At 52.5% G+C, this 15,451-nt stretch overlaps 1 protein-coding gene across 16 annotated transcripts in view; it reads left to right on the top strand.

Moving 5' to 3' along the window:
* SAMD11 (sterile alpha motif domain containing 11) overlaps positions 1-15,451 on the top strand; it is a 221,908-nt gene that overhangs the window by 168,501 nt on the left and 37,956 nt on the right. For all 16 annotated transcript variants that reach the window (XM_066982194.1, XM_066982195.1, XM_066982196.1 and 13 more), the window contains one exon: positions 8,046-8,170. In XM_066982194.1, coding sequence (XP_066838295.1) covers positions 8,046-8,170 — 125 coding nt within the window. The remainder of the gene's footprint in view (positions 1-8,045; positions 8,171-15,451) is intronic.

Genomic DNA, 15,451 nt, shown 5'->3' on the forward strand with positions numbered 1-15,451 from the left:
GGGACAGTTTTATGGCAACGGTATCGATCAGTAAAATTTAATATAATCCCTGCAGTTACTGAGTGATCGTTAAGGGGATGGAGAGCTGGTGAAACATATTTAAAAAGAAATATTTTTCAGTTTTATTTCCTCCCGTGCTACTTTTCTGAGCCTCTCTTCTCTTCCAAACCTGGCATCAATCTCCTACTTTGCATCCCTTCAAACCCACCCATACATTTCTGACCGGGTTTTCACAGCTTGCCTTTGGGTTGATTAAATATTAGCAAAAGACTGATCCAGGCTGATCCCGGGCGACGTTCGTTTGCCATTTCCTCAGCAAAGCGCCTTGCCGCTTTTGGATCTAGGAAATTTTGTGTCTGCCGAGAGCATCACTCCCTCTTTTTATCTCAGCTCTATCTGCAGCTCCTGTTGCTGTAGTGCCAGGTTGCCTCTTGGTGTCTGATGCCTCCCACTCTCTCAGTGCCCACGTGCGTCCCTGTGCGGATGGGGAGCGGCGGCACGAGGTGGCGAAGCGACATGCCCAGCAGCAAATTGGAGCAGAAGAGAAACGACAGCTTGGGCTTCGAATGTGTGCTAAATACCCTAACCGCCGGAGCAGCCTCTTTGGGGCAGGGCTGAGCGGTGCTGAACCGCAGGTGAAAGAAATTCCCTCCCTGCAGTCACCGGTGCTTTTCTCTTGCCTGCCACCCAGCCCAGAAAGGCTGCTGTCAGCGATCGGAGCCCGACATACATCAGGCTGCTGGTGGGCGATCTCCAAAAGGCTCACGGGGCTTATCCTGGCCCACCCTGCGAGGAGAACGGGGCACGGCATTGGTAGTGAGGTTCCTGCTGCCTCCTTAGTTTGGAGAGAGGGCTGCAGCAAACCAGGAGGCAGCCGTTATTGGAAACGATCTGAATTTCGACCAGATTTTCCTCTTCCCCTCGCCCTCCCCCTCTGTGCAGTCACTCTTTGCAGTCACTTGGAGCAGCGTGTTGCGAGAATCGCCAGACCCTGCGGGCGCCTGGCTGCCTCTGCTAGCTGCAGAGACTCTGACACTGATTTATATTTTGGTTAATTGTCTCCATCCATTAGTCTCCTCATCCTTCTCCTTGTTAAAGATGCAGTCGCTGCTAATGTCTGTAAATGAAACACATTTAAAAGGCATTGCTCCCAGCCTGAATCCGGCTTGGGTTAATGATCAGCGGAAGCTGCCACCACCCTCGTGAGCATCTTGGGGTGGTGGTGTCTCCGTTCGGGTGCCCCCTGGGGCTGGGCAGCCCGGGCGTCCGTCAGCAGCTCTCTGCTTAGCCTGACTCAAGAGGACAAGAGATCGAGGGGCCTGCTCCATCCTTGTCTGCCTCCCTCCTTGACTCGCTCCCCACTGAATGTGCTGCCAGGGCTGGCTCCAGAAGATGCAAGGGGTCATCGGGCAGCAGGGAGAGGTGGCTGGGGTGAGGGTGCAAGGCAGGGTCCAAACGCTGCTCCGAATGGGGACCAGGGGACGAGGCAGGACCAGGAGGGGTCTCGGAGCAAGAGCTGCAGATGCTGCAGGTCAGGGGCTTCTGCTGTAGGTGCTGCTCAGAAGAAGCCCAGTCGTTCCCAGAAGTCAGCCACACGGGGTGGCTGCTTGTTTGGCCACCACAGCCTCCTCCTAATTCATCTGGGTGTCCCAAGGGACAGCCACACTCAGCAAATTTGCCAGTTCGGTGGCAGTCCCCGTGATGGACTCCTCCTCGGGCAGGCACTAGGGCTCATTACCCAGACGGGGTGATGCTGCCAAAAATGCAGATGAGTCCGCAGGTTTCAGTGGCAGCCTCTCCCAAACAGACAGCTCCTGTCGGGGTGCCATTTCCCCCAGCTGATGTGGCTCTCTGTCCCCTAGGGTGCCTTTTTCCTGCAAGCAGCGCAGCGATCGCATGGCTTTGGTGCACCATTATGCTGCCAGTACAGAAAGGCTCATCAGAGCAACCAGCGCTGGGGAGACAGAGGAGCAGCCGGTGCCATTAAACACAGACAGTGCAGCAGTCAGAGCGTTCGGAGAGACCATTAGCAACGCGGCTTTTTTTCCTCCAGTGGTAATTTTTGCAGCCATTAGTTATTAGTACGTCTCTCTGCTGCTTTGCAGAGGGGGCTTCTTGTGTCAGAGCACCGGGGAGTGACAGGAATTTTAGATTGTCAGCCCTGATGTGTGTCTGGGTGGTACAGTTATCCTTGTCCTGACTTTACTGCGACACTGCTCACTGGATTTGGTGAGAGGTCTGGGGAGAGGAAGATTTTTGTTGCTGTTTCCCATGCCTAGCATGGAACCTGCAGCATACAGCCCTTGCTGCACGTGTGCTCCCCTGCCCTTCTCTCGTTTTGTGCAACAGGTCATAGGTATAATGTTTTTAGAAACACCTTTAGAGGTCAGGTGGCCACTTTCTTAGAGAGCAGCTTTCATCTCATGCCATATCCAGGTAAAATCCAGGAGCCATTTGGTCTCGGCCCTTTAAGCTGCGTGGCGGCTGCTTGCACCACGCACAACGTGGGTTGCAGTGCGCTGGGGAGCTGCTCAGCTGCTTGTGGCTTAGGCACAACCTTCCTCACAGCTTTCCCGTGTTCCCGGTAAGTGGATCTGTTGCTCCTGTGCCTTGGCTTCATTACGACTTGAAAATTGCCCAAGCCATAATAATATCCAGCCACTTCTCCAACTGTTGCTTTTGGCAGCGAGGCAGAGCCCGGTGGCAGAGCGGGGATCCTGTTGGACGGCAAGCAGCCTGCAGAAGCCTCAGATATTCTTTTCAGGGGAGGGCTGGGCAGGGCAGAGGCAGAACAGACATATGGCACGGTGGTGGGATGGTTACCTCTCCGAGGCTTCTTGGAGCACGGTAGTAAAGAAGCACTCAACACATTGCCACTGCCAGTTTTGCGCCTGTGAGGCCAGGTTCATCACAGGGTCTGTGCCACTTGCAGCACTTCTCAGAGCTTCGGAGTTACCCCTGAGGGAAGTCCACGGTGCTGTTAGGTAGCTGCTGCCTTTCCTTTATTTATCAGAAGGGACATCTTTGTGAAGGTAAGCTCTCACTCCTTCATCAGCACCCACCTCTCGTTCGCCACACAAAATGCTCATCCTTTCTGAACGTTTACTGCTCTCCGCTGCTGCCAAGTTTGATGTCACAAAACCAGGCTGGTGGATTCAGGGAACGAGCAGCAGCACGTCAGCTGTAATTGTAAGCGACAAAAGGAGTTCAGCTTTACCGGGCACGTTTAGATGCCCTGTTCAGACACAGGTCTGGCCGAGGCTTGGTGTTCTGGATCGAGGTGCACGGGATTCGAAGTTGCCACTCAAGTCTGCTTGTGCTGCAAGTTCTCTGTAAAACTTGGCCCACCAAAATAGCAGAAATACCTGAGAAGCACGTCTTCTGACCAGAGCTCCAGTCATCCTGGGCCAGATACCAGAAGAAAGATCTTAAGGAAGGTTGTGTCCATAACACTGACCTGCTTCCCGGTCAGAAACAAACCTGGAGCCTGCTGGAATCCCTGGCACTAAGTGCTTGGTTTTCCACCCTTGGTTTCACTGCAAGAGCACAACTTGCTTCTGGGAGGTGGAACTGCCCAAGCAGCCATCCCTCAGCGCATGTGAAACACACCTGAATTACTGGGGGCCCCCCAACCATTAATTACCAAACCCCATGCAAACTGAGCATTGCCATGGCAACCTGCAGCCCTACAGAAGGCTATTTGTCTCCTCCTTGACCTTTCAGGAGATCTGTATCTTGCTCAAGCCCCCTTCCCTAATCCGGTTTTTAAAATATAATATTATGCTACTGGAAGGGATCAGACCTTTAATCTGATTGTGTGTGCATGTGTGTTTGTGCGTGTGGGGGGTGCCTGCATTAACAGGCACCCGGCAGCAACGGGGAGACGAGACAAAGGAAAAGCAGAGCGTGCCTGTGCCCTGCTGGGGCTGCAAGTGAGCACCTGGGAGGAATTTCTGCCTTCGGCACACCAAGGGGGAAATCCTCCGCATGGGCAGGACCTGCCCTCCCCAGTCCCCCTGGTGCAAGCTCCTTCCCTCTGGGGTCAGGCAAGAGTTGTGCTCTTGCTGCTGAGGACTGCGGATGCTCTCGCACCCCTGTTGGTTTTTCCTTCCGGGAAACTTCCATCCTTGTCTTCAGCTGCATTAATTTGTGGTGCAAGCACCCAGGTTTCTATGTGTCTGTTGGTATTCCTGAAGCATCTTAATTCTGCATCTTAATATCCCCCAAGCCAGACACTCTTTTTCCTCTTGCGTTCCCTCCGGGGGAGCGCTCTTCAGTCCTGTGTTGGCTCTGCCCGCTGGAGCCCTGAGCCCAAGAGTTTGTTTCCCATTCTGTGTACGCTGGGATTAATGTGAGCAATATAGGGGGTGCATAAAGACAGAGGAACAGCCAGCCTTTTCCCCAAGGGACTTTTGAAAACACCGTTCTTGTGCCTTGAGAGCAAACTGAACACCAGAGAGCACCCTGCGTCCTGGGTGCGGGAGGGGGCGTCAGTTCTGTGCCGTGCCAGCTGTTGAGGCAGCCCCAAAACCTGGGCACGTCCATGAGATGGGCTCAGACTGGGGGGCTTTTTTGCATGGGATGGGGGCACAAAAATCCAGCAGGAGTGGGGGTGAGGAATTGGGATCCAGGTGGTCGAAGGGAATTGGTGCAGGGCCATCATCGGCCACCTGGGAGCCAACGACTGCCCAGGTGCCCCTCGTTTTGCAGCGGTGCGGTGCTCGCTGGGGCAGCATGCTGCACAGGGCACGGTTTGCCTTCAGGAAAGGTAGGTGCTGGCTTGAATTTTTCCAGAAACTGTTTTCTGTCGAGAAACACACTAGGCTGTTTCTAGGAGTTGTATGGCAGACGGACAAGGCAGGGGGTGAGGCAGTGTGACCTCAGGGAAGGTGCAAAGGCAGTTGCAATCTTGGAGTCCAAGGTGGCGAGCGTGCAAAAGCAGGGTGACTTCTGAAACTGGCTGGTGGCTGGGCAGAGCCCTGCCTCCCGGCTAAGGGGGAGACCTGAGATTCTGTTAAAAAATTAAACTTTGACTAGTTGTTGTTTTTTTTTTAATGGTATTGGGATGAAAAGCAGTCAGTTGGGCTTCACTCTTTGGAGGCTCAGGAGGGTCTCTGGTAAAAACGAGGCTGGTTTGCTGTCTTGAGCAGGCACGGGTAAGGTGGAGGTGGCGGAGCTGTCTGCAGAGCTAAAGCTGGCTTGATTCTGTGCCCCCAGCATGGTGGTAGAGCCCCATGGGGTCCAAGCAGAGCCTTCCACAAGTACGTCCCTTGTTGGAGAGCCCACGCGGTCACTGGTGTCTGACTCCAGCTGCGTGGGGCCGTATTTGCAGGAGCCAGCTGGGCCTACAGGATTAAAAAAAATGCTTAAAATCTTGACCTAAGCAGCAAGGTATTTCAATTTTTCATGAGCTGATCTAGCCACCCCTCAGTGTTTCTTTTTTCCTGCTAAGACTGAGCCCCAGCTCCAAGCTGCCTCCCGTTGTTCCGGCTGTGGAAGAAGCCCAGAACAAAAAGGCAGCCTCTGCTTCAAGCCTCCCGTGCAGCGAGGCAGCAGAACAGCTCCTGGGGACAGGCTGATGTGTTAAAAGCTGCCCGAGCTGCAGTCCTTCTCCCCTTTCCTCTCAATGTCACCTTGGTGTTCGCTTTGCCTTCTGCAAAGGTGTTCCAGCAAAGTTGTGATTTCTGGGATCCTGTGTGGTTGTGTGGGTGGGCTGAGCCGGGTTCAAAGCCCGCTTGGGTTCCTGGTCCTGCGCGGAGTTAGGACTTGCAAATGCACCTTTTGATATTGTGACGATTTTTAAATTTAAGGTCATGGAAAATCTAAAAACGTCCGTTTCTTTTTGGAAGAACAATACCCGTTCTGGGGTCTGTCTGCTGGTTCTGGTTTCCAGCGGCTGCATCGCGTCTTGGAGGGTCGAGCCACGTTCAGGAGTTGCTGTGCCCTTTTCCAGAAAGAGAGGCAGCTGCGTTTTAGTGGTGGATAAAAACCCAATTCCTTTTCATAGCTCTCTTAATGTGTTTACGTATGAGAGGGGCTTTGGGCTCGTTTGGGATGCAAGACACTCTGCAAATGCAAAGATGTAATTATCCCATTTTTCTCTTCCTACTCCCTGCCTTCTCCCTCTGCACTTCTGGCTCATCTCCTCCGCCCTTTCCCAAGCGTTGTGCTGATGGCAGCGTTTATCTGCATTTGTCCTCTGTCCCTGACATCCAGTTATTGATTGGCATGATTAAAAAGAACTGATAATCACTTCACATTAATCCCATAAATGACTTAAGACACCCAAATATTTGCATAATGCATCTTAAAGGTGGCAGCTAAAAGAGGATAAGACCCAAAACTGCTTGGCGCAGGAGAAACGGGCTTCCCACTCACCTGTGGGCTTGCTTAAGTAATTAGCCTTCTGCTTGCATAAGGAGGAATCTGAACTGGTTTAGCGGAGGAAGATGCAGTGGGTGCTCAAAGGCTTTGGGATTTGAGCATCCAGCCCCGGCGCTGGGGCCGCGGGGGGAGCAGCAGGGAGCGGGGCAGCGGCTGCTGGAGCGGGAGCCCGGTCGCGTCTGCCGCATCTCGTGAAAATCTGGAGCCAGACGCCCGCTGAAAGTACCTCTGTCTAAAGACTTTCTGTCATAAACTTATCTGATTAGCGGGGAGCTAGACGACAGATTAGCCCCTGCTTCTGCACCGGGGCTGGGCTCCCCGGAGCATCTGAGCAGATCCGGGGCTGGTGCCCAGAGCCGCTGGCTGGGGGGGGGGCAGCAGGTGGGGAGGAGGTGGGGGGAGAGGAGGGGGATATTTAAGGGAAGACGATCGCGAGGTGGCTCCGCAGATAATGCACCCTCCGTGCTGTCCCGCGGGTCCCAGGTGAGGACGCTTTCTGCGGCCATGTGCTGCCTGTGGCAGCGGCACCAGGCGGGCGCGCTCCTCGTGTGAGTAGGGGCCGGGAGGGCAGCGGGGGCAAGGCTCCGCTCCCGGCGCGCGGGGTTTTGTAAGCGTCTCTGCTTCCTCTGCCCGTCGTCTTCCTTTTAGGAAGGGGAGAGGAAGGAAAAGAGCCACGTCTAGCTCGGAGCAAGCACCTCGTGCTGGAAGGTCGGGTGGTTTAACGTAGACGCAACCCAAAAGAGAAGGGAGACGATCCAGCGTTTCCATTTAGTATCACGTATAGGGTTGTTGGTTTTTTTTTCTGCTTGTTCTTCCTCTTCAGTGTTTGTGTATCGTTTATTGAGAAATATTTTGCAAGAGCTTTGCAAGCCAAAGCATTTGCCAGCTGAACTGCAGTATCTGCTACAGCGACTGTCTTTTCGTGTTTGTGCTCTCCCTCTCCATAGAAGGAGAAAAGAAAAAAGGCTGAAGTAGCCTACTTGACAGCAGCCTGATGCGAGGATAGCAGGCACAGTAATGCTGAACCACTCTAATGGGTGCTCTCATCCCAGAAGGAAGGGAGCATTATTTCAGGAGTGAAGAGTTGAAAATTAGTTTCGTAAATAAGTCTGAGCCGTGGGCTCGGAGTGATGCAGATGTCCAGGTTCACGGTGGGTTTCTCTCCAAGAAGAAAAACAATTCTTCAAGTAAATAAAGTAGGCTTGTGTTCCAGCAGTGACGGAATGGAAAAACTTTTTTTTGAGAATAGAAGGGTGGCAGCTGATAGAAGACTATCAGTTATTTCAGTTCAAGTTTCCTATTAATTCGGGAACAGATCTGCCAATTCGTGCGCTTTCAGTTTTTCCATCTGAGATGTAAGTTCTGGCCCACGCAAGTTATATCTGGCAGCACTGAAATCAGGAGCTCTGGCAGCTGCCGAGTACTTTATGGGAAATGAGAGGGCTGCTTGGGAAGTGCTTCGTGCTCGCTCTCCGCTCCCCAAAAGTAGAGGAGGTTACCTTGGAGCCTGGCGGCTGGGGGGGGAGAACCTTTCCTGCAAGGCGGCGATGTCAGGGGCAAACAAAAGCAGCTTGCGCACGCGTACGCACATACACACAGAAATCAATTACGTGGTGGCAAATAGGATTTCCTTAACTTGGTGCTTTTCTGCTCTGTTGCAGCCGTGATAACGACCTCTCCACTATCATCTCCAACCTGCATCAGAGCCGTCAGCTCGTTATGCCAGAGACCCAGAGCCGCTGTGAATTCAAGAGGAACAGCATCGACGTTGGCTTGGGAGCAGCAGGTAAGGGGCTGGAGCAGGTCCTGCTGGCTGGGGCTCAGTGACTTCCCTCCTCTCTCTTTCACCCCTCCATTTGTGCATTTTTTCAGCAGCTCCTTTCTTTTTTTTTCTTTTTTTTTTCCTGTGGCTCTTCGTGTTACACTTCAGAGTGAGCTACGTGAAGTCTCTTAATATTCTGGCCAGAGATTAACATGGGAAGGATTTCTTGGTGTTAAAGCGGTGCGGTCTTTTGAGATCTCAGCCCTGCTTTATTCTCAAATCTAGTGGTCTGTGTTAAACTACTGGCAAAGGAGCTTGCGCCAGCAAAGAAGTGAAATGTCCCCAGGGTTAGTGTCAAGTGAAGCAGAAAGGCCTTGCAGAGAGCACGGTTTGATTTGTAATTTCATTAATCAGAGGTTCCCCATGCTGCCTCTGTGCCTGCCAACTCCTTTGTGAGCGTGTTTGTTTGGTTTTGGACTGCTACCTGGCTTTTTTTCTTTCTCTTTTTTCTTTTCTTTTTTTTTTTTTTTGGAAGTTGAACTTCCTTGACGTGGTGAAAGCAGGAGTGCTGTGCCTGTCTGGATGTCAGAAAGGGAGCTCTGGGCAAGGGTGCTTTGATGGTGGATGTGCGTCAGCCAACAAGTGAGGCACTGGTAATAAACCAGAGCTCTGCTTGCTGCTTGCAGAGCCTACGGTTTGCTTTTGAGAATAATTAAAACTTGAGGAAAAAGTGGGAGTAATGCTGGTTTTTCTATTCTCTGTAGGGAAAACAGCAATCTTTGGTCTTCCAAATCAGACCCGGATCTCTCTGTGCATGTTAATGTAGGCCTTCCCTGAAAATCTGTGTGCGTGTGGTTTTGTTCATACTTGCCTGTAAGTCATTCTGTTGACCACGTAACTTAACCCGGGATCCAAAGGGAAGAACACCACATCTAGTGCTCTTTGGGAATGCCTTTGGAGGCACCTGGTTCGCCTTTTGCTGAGGCTTGACCCCTTTCCTCCTGCCTGCAGGGGCACCTGAGCTGGTGCAACCGCTTCTGCAGGGAGCGTTGGGTCCCACGTGTGTGTAGGGCTGAACTGGGGGATTTGGGCTGTCTGTAGGGCAGCCACGAGCAGCTCCCCCTCCTCGCTTGCACAGCTGAATCTCCTTTTTCTCTTCGTTACACAGCTCCAAGAGACAAACTGGCCAGAGAGATAAGTTGTTCTGTACGACGTTACTCGTGTCTGGATGTCTCAGCTGACCTCGCGTGTTACAATGGGTTTTAATAATGTTTGCTTCACAGGGAGGCTGCTGGGCTTTATCAGTGCTGCTGAAATTCTCCGAGATCCTTAACATTCCAGAAATGCAAAGTGCACTTTTCATTCCCGTCAGTGTTAAACAGGAGCAAAGATTAGATGGTGAGGTCCTCGTTTGTGCTTGCTAGAATTCGTGCTCGAGGTTCTCCGGTTAGCTTCTGAACCATAAGAAACGGCGAGAAATATAAAACACAGGCACCACACAGGGGTTGTAGCAGTGGGGACGGCAGCGCTTGGCTCTGATCCCAAGGAAAGGCTGAGCAATGAAAAAGAAGAGGGCTCGTTCACACGAGAGGCCACCAAGCAAGTGACAGAGCCTTTCAGGACGTGATAGATCTGGTGTGTCTAAAGAGAGCCGACCAGCAAAAGAGCAGCTGGGGGCATGGTGGGGATGTTGGGTATCCGAAGGGAGAGGGGCTTTGTCACATCTCCACGGGGATGGTTCAGCTCTTGCTTTGTCCCTGCTGCCAGGCAATAGCTCGCTCTCCATGGCTATTTGATCCAAGGAAGGCTCGTTTGCCAAAACCTCCCCAGAACCTGCCAGCTCTGGGTCTAGGTGTGCTGGTCTGGTACCTGCACCACCACCGCTGGAAGCCAAGGGAACAGAAACAAAATGTGCTGGGGTTTGTAGCTGCTGCCGATTACTGGATTTATGCCTTGTTTCTGTTTGTTTTTACTGGCATGAGTGGGAGGGGAGAACGCTAGAACTAATTGCTGCGTATATAATTTTAAGAGACTTAATGTTGGGTTAGTCTCAAAGACTGGCTGTTGTTTAAACCTCTTAGTAAGGGGAAAAGAAACGTGCCCGCAGCTGCCTGCCGTTTGCGCTGTATGCCTCTGAGAACAAGCACTGCGTGTTTGGGTTACGAGAATATCACAGAGCGGTGTTTGGAGATGGACGGCGCTGAATAAACGATGCTAATGCAGACCTCTGAAAAACTCCCGCGTCACCCGTGACCGTAAGCTGCGCTGCTCTAAAAGTAAGTCGGAATCCGATGCTCGAGTGTTCGCTGCTGCTGGGTTAGCATTTATGGTGTGCAGCGAGCGCACGGTCCCAGCCAGCAGGGGCCGAGCGCTCTGGAGGCTGAGCTGCAGCTCGGACCGAGGGTTGTGCACGCTCAGGACGAGGGGTGAGTGTCTGTGGATTTTTTGGCTATGGCTGTAAGCGGGGGAGTGAGAAACGGGGATAGCACGACTGGAAGAGATTTGTTTATTGCAGGGCCCCCGGGGCTAAGAGGGCTGAAGTTGGCAGGGTTGGTTGGTTTATGATTAATTCTGCGAGAGTCGCTTGATTTATAGTTAAGGCTAAGATTAGAGGCAGTGCGATAGTTTTGAACATGGACTGGAAAATTGGAATAATTACTGGATCTTGAGTGGTCTTTGAAATGATGGAAGGGGCTGGAACTACTGGAAACGGATGGCATGTAGGGCTCGGATGAGTTCTGGGGGGTAGGTGAGTCTGGAGTCAGGGTTCAAACCAGAGCTGGGCTGATGGTCAGGTCGAAAGGGACTGAGGAGAACATTGCTGGAACATAAAAGGCCTGTGGTTGGAAGAGCAGCACTGATATTAACATCCTTGGAAGGTCTGTGAATAACTTTTAAGTGAAACCAGGTCACTGTATATCAATGGTGATGGTTCAATTTGGGAACAGAGACTGAACAGCTCAGTTTGGGAAAGCAGAAGAACTTCCAAAATAATTGTGTCCTGAAAGACTCGGATAGGGTTTGGCCCTGGCCAGAAGAGGGGCTGATAACCCCTCGTGGTGGGTGCCGACTGGTTGGAGCAAGGAGCCTGGAGGAGGCGCAGTCTTAGGCCAGGGGCAGCTGGGACAAAAGAAGTCACTGTGTTTTGGGTCATGAGAGGCCCAAAGAGCTACAACGACTGTGGAGTCAGCACAGACAAGTGGCTGTGCTCCCCGTTGCATCGCTTACATGCGATTGAGACAAGTGTAGTGACTGTCACATGCTGGCAAGTTTAGCACCTACAGAAACCTGGGCTACCAAATCTGAGAGCTCCAGTGCTTTGAAAATAGATTGACCATCAAAAATGATAAGACCGTTACTGCTAATCTACAGAGATAATGGCAAAGGAGGGTAGTTGTGTTACCAGAGAGTGAAATTTTTTTGGACAAGATGCATAACGCCTTCCACCAGTCTCAGAGTACGTTGTAAGGATGCACGGGTCAACCAAGGCATGGAGAGGCAAATCTGCCCAAGGTGATAAAGCCAACAGCAGAGCTCTGTTTCCTGGCTTGTCCTCCCTGGCTTCTTTGCTAGACCTTTCTATCGTTATTCCACTGTGACAACAGGACAATTTGGATTAAAGCGTGCTCCTAGAGATTCCCCATGTGAGAGATTTTGGGTGCGGGGGGTGTTCCCCCTTGCTAGGATGTGTGCTGGAGGAAGAGCTCTGGATAGGAATGGCTGGCAGCCTCACTCATGTTCAAAGCATCCCCTGATACCGGGCCTTCAAAAGAAATAAAGAATGCCAAGAGCAAAAACCTACAGAAACAAACAAAAAAACCCAAACCCCCTGAATCCATGCTCCAGCCAGTGCTTCTCGGTACGGCGCCCGGAGAGCCGGCACCGGCAGGGGTAAGCGAGGCTTTTGCAAGGACAGCAGAAGTAGGTGGCCGAGAGGCGTGTCCCGATAAAATCTAATTGCCCTATCGATCGGCTCCGGAGCCGCGCTCGGCTGCGGGAATGATTGAGATATTCTTACGTGTTTGATGCATGGGAGCCGTATCTCACCGCCCGGGGCCCACTGGGGACCCGGGGGTGTTGCAGCGATCTCTTAATCACGGAGCAAACCCGCGCGTGTTGGGCCTGCTCTGCGGCACTGCAGATTTATTACAATTATTATCACTGATGCACTTGGATTTCCTTAGGTCCCAGGGGGTGCCGGGTTTCGGGGAAGAGCTGCCCTGCTCATAACTCTGAATTTTTAACTGGCTGAGGAAAACCATCTCAGTCCTAGGTTAGGAATTCACACATCTGCACCGTCGTATCCTTTGCTTTTCATGCCATCCTTCCTTCCGTCTCATCTGGGTTGGCTGTTGGCAGTGTCAGGTTCTCACGCTTTTAAGAACAGTAAATTTTCTGCTGCTTCTGCTTTCTCTTCCTCTCTTTGTGGCTGGGAGTGGAAGAGCTCGTGCTTGCAGGTTGAGAGCACTGGTTCGTACGGTCTCTGGGTAACGGCTGCTCACCAAACGGTTGTGCAAGTTTCAAGCGTGCAAATATTCATTGCTTCCAGCACAGACTGTGAATGTTCGTGGAGGATTGGGGAATGTGATGCAAGGGAAGGGTGTTGGCCCCTCTGCCAGCTCCAGTGCTCCCCATTGATCGCAGTGATATCCAGCTCCTCTTCTGAAGCCTAGGTTATATCTGCGCTGGGCTTCCACCCAGCTGCTGGGTTTAATCTCCTCCTCCTCTGAGCTGAACCTGACTTCATAAAGGTCAGTATTATTATTTAAAATTGGAGCTGGCTGATGCAGCTGCTGAGAGGGGAGGGCGGCGAGGTGCCCCCCTGTGCGGAGAGGAGAGGCGAGCTGCTCCCCTGGGGCTGGCAGTCTGCGGGAGGGCAGGGGAACACGCAGGGAGCCTGCCTGGAAAAATGGGCTTTGGCCATGCCCAGAGCTCCCGGGGCTGTTTACCTGCGCGAGGTCGCTGCTCACTCCTCCCTTGGCCCCGCAGACCTGATTTTCCGTTCGGTCCTTCTCTCGCGGTGGTGCTCTGCAGCGGGAAATGCCGGAGGATGCTTTCCTTGGTGCTAATTAAATTGCAGTCACGATGGGGATGTAATATGCCAAATGGAGGAAGAAAGGAAAAGTACCTATAATGGGGGCTGTACTTCCTTGGGAACACACGGAGACAGCCTGCGTTGGTGAGATTCAGTAAGAGGCTTAGCAACATCTGCAAAGGTAGAGCAAGTGTGCTGAAATGCCTCCGGGGGAGCGCGCGTGGGAGGGGAGGGCAGGCGGCGAGCCTAATGAGAATATAAAAGTCGTTTCCAAATGGATCAGATAAAGGCGAGGCAGCAGACAGGGTACAGCGGTGGCACTACAGAGGGGCTTACCTTGAGAGCGGATGATGGCACAAGGCACTTTTAATCTTAATTGAGAGAGAGAGGCACACACGGGGATGAGCAGAGCCGGGGCTGCTTGACAAAGGCGCGGCGGCAAAGCTGGCGGTTTGCACATCAAACACGGATTTAGAGCCCCTTTAAGCAGCTAGCGGTGTGCCTGTAAACAAGTCCAATCCCCTCTATCCCGTTTGGCTAATGCAGCCTGCCAGGGGAGGGCGGAGGAGCCCTCGTGGAGCTTCTGGGGCAGGCACCCGTGGCTCTCCCTTGCGTGGGCACACGCTGCTCGAGGAGGTGCACACGCGTTTTGCAGTCCTGGTCCCATGGCCCTGCCTCATTTCCCTCCTGCAGAACTCCTCTTTCTCCTCCTCTCCTAATTCCTCCTCTTTCTCACCAAACCCCTTCAGTTCTGCAGATTTCATGGCTTTCCATTTCCAGGAGGACTTTTGCACGGGTAGAAGCGGAGGCAGCAGGCTCGCTGGTGCTGGAGGAGGCGGTTGGATCTTCCCTCTCCTCCTGCCCCTCGTGGGGTCGGCTTGATGTCTGAACATGGTCTGAGAGGGCACTTCATGGGCACAGCAAGTCCTGGTGCTTTTTCTCTTGTGTCTCAAAAACATCCTGAAAGAGATCTCTCTCCCTCTCCAGGGTTGTTTGTTCTTCTGTATTAAGGCTCCCGTTTCCCATCTTTCCGCTTGATGCTCTGTTGACTAAGAGAAGGAGAAGGAGAAATTTCAGCAGTGAACTGCAGACAGCTTCCCGTGTCCGAAATCAGTCTTGGGACTTTCCTCTGCTAGGGAGGAGTTAATGTGGGGGCTGAGAAGGAACTGGGATCAGGGATGTCGTAGCTAATGATTAGAGACAGAGGCACAGCAAACGGCTGTTTTCTGAGCGTGTGATAATGAGGTAGGATGCAGGCATGTTTTCATTTAACAAAGCAAAACAATAACAAAAAAAAAAGCAGCAGCCTTTATTGAATTGCTGCCTTAAATTGAGCAGAAAATCAGCACCAAGAGGGCATCTGGGAGCTGTAAGCCCAGCCACCCTTGTTCGCATGTTTTTCCACGAAGGACAGTTGTTCGCCTAGGCAACGTGAGGGTCTAGGCTCTGTCGGTGCCGTTTGTCCACTTGGCTCGGATCTGGAGAATTGTCCTTTCTTTGTGCTCCATTTAAGTTAATTTTTATTTTTTTCTGAAGCCTGGCTGGAGGCAGCCAGCATCCTTCTGTAATCCAGATGGAGGTCTTGGGAGGTGAAGGAAAAATGGGAAAGCCAGACATGGAAGCACTCTGCATTCCCTTTTGCCGTGTCCTGCATAGGTCAGTGCAGTGCCTTTTGCTGGTGTCATCGTGAAGGTTCGGGCTTTGTCACTGCAGGAGGAGAAGGAAATAAGGTAGTTCAGTGCCCTGTGCTTGGAGCAAGCGGCTTGGCCTCCCCTGTGGCCGGTGTGCTCCGTGCAGCCCAGCACAGCAAGGACACAGCATCCGTGGCCCCGTCCGCTGGCTCAGCCTCCAGACTTAGGTTGGCACGCGTGGTGGCTTTGAAACGGAAATCAGCAGCGATTTTCTTCCTTTCCTTGCAGCTCTAGGAGGAGCAGGATTATCCTGCTTCCAAAAATAACCTCCTCCCTGCTCCCACCTCCTTTCCCAGGTGTCTCACAGGCGGCTCGCAAAGCGCTGAAAACGAATCGTCGGCACGGTGACACCTCCCTGATGTTAAATACAGAAATCCAGTACGGATCGTGGTCGGTACCTGACATGTCCCCTTCTGTGAGCCCCTGCCACGAGTCCGGGTGATGCTTCAGAGGCAGGGCTTTGGCAGTGCTCCTGCTCCGGCACACGAATTTGTCGTCAGGTTTGGATGCTGCGGGTTTGGTCCCGCAAACCTGAGCCTCCTGCTCTTGCTGCATGGCAGGTGTGACCCTGTTCCCCCC

The sequence above is a fragment of the Anser cygnoides genome, chromosome 23 (genome assembly GCF_040182565.1).
Source record: "Anser cygnoides isolate HZ-2024a breed goose chromosome 23, Taihu_goose_T2T_genome, whole genome shotgun sequence".
Lineage (NCBI taxonomy): Eukaryota > Metazoa > Chordata > Aves > Anseriformes > Anatidae > Anser > Anser cygnoides.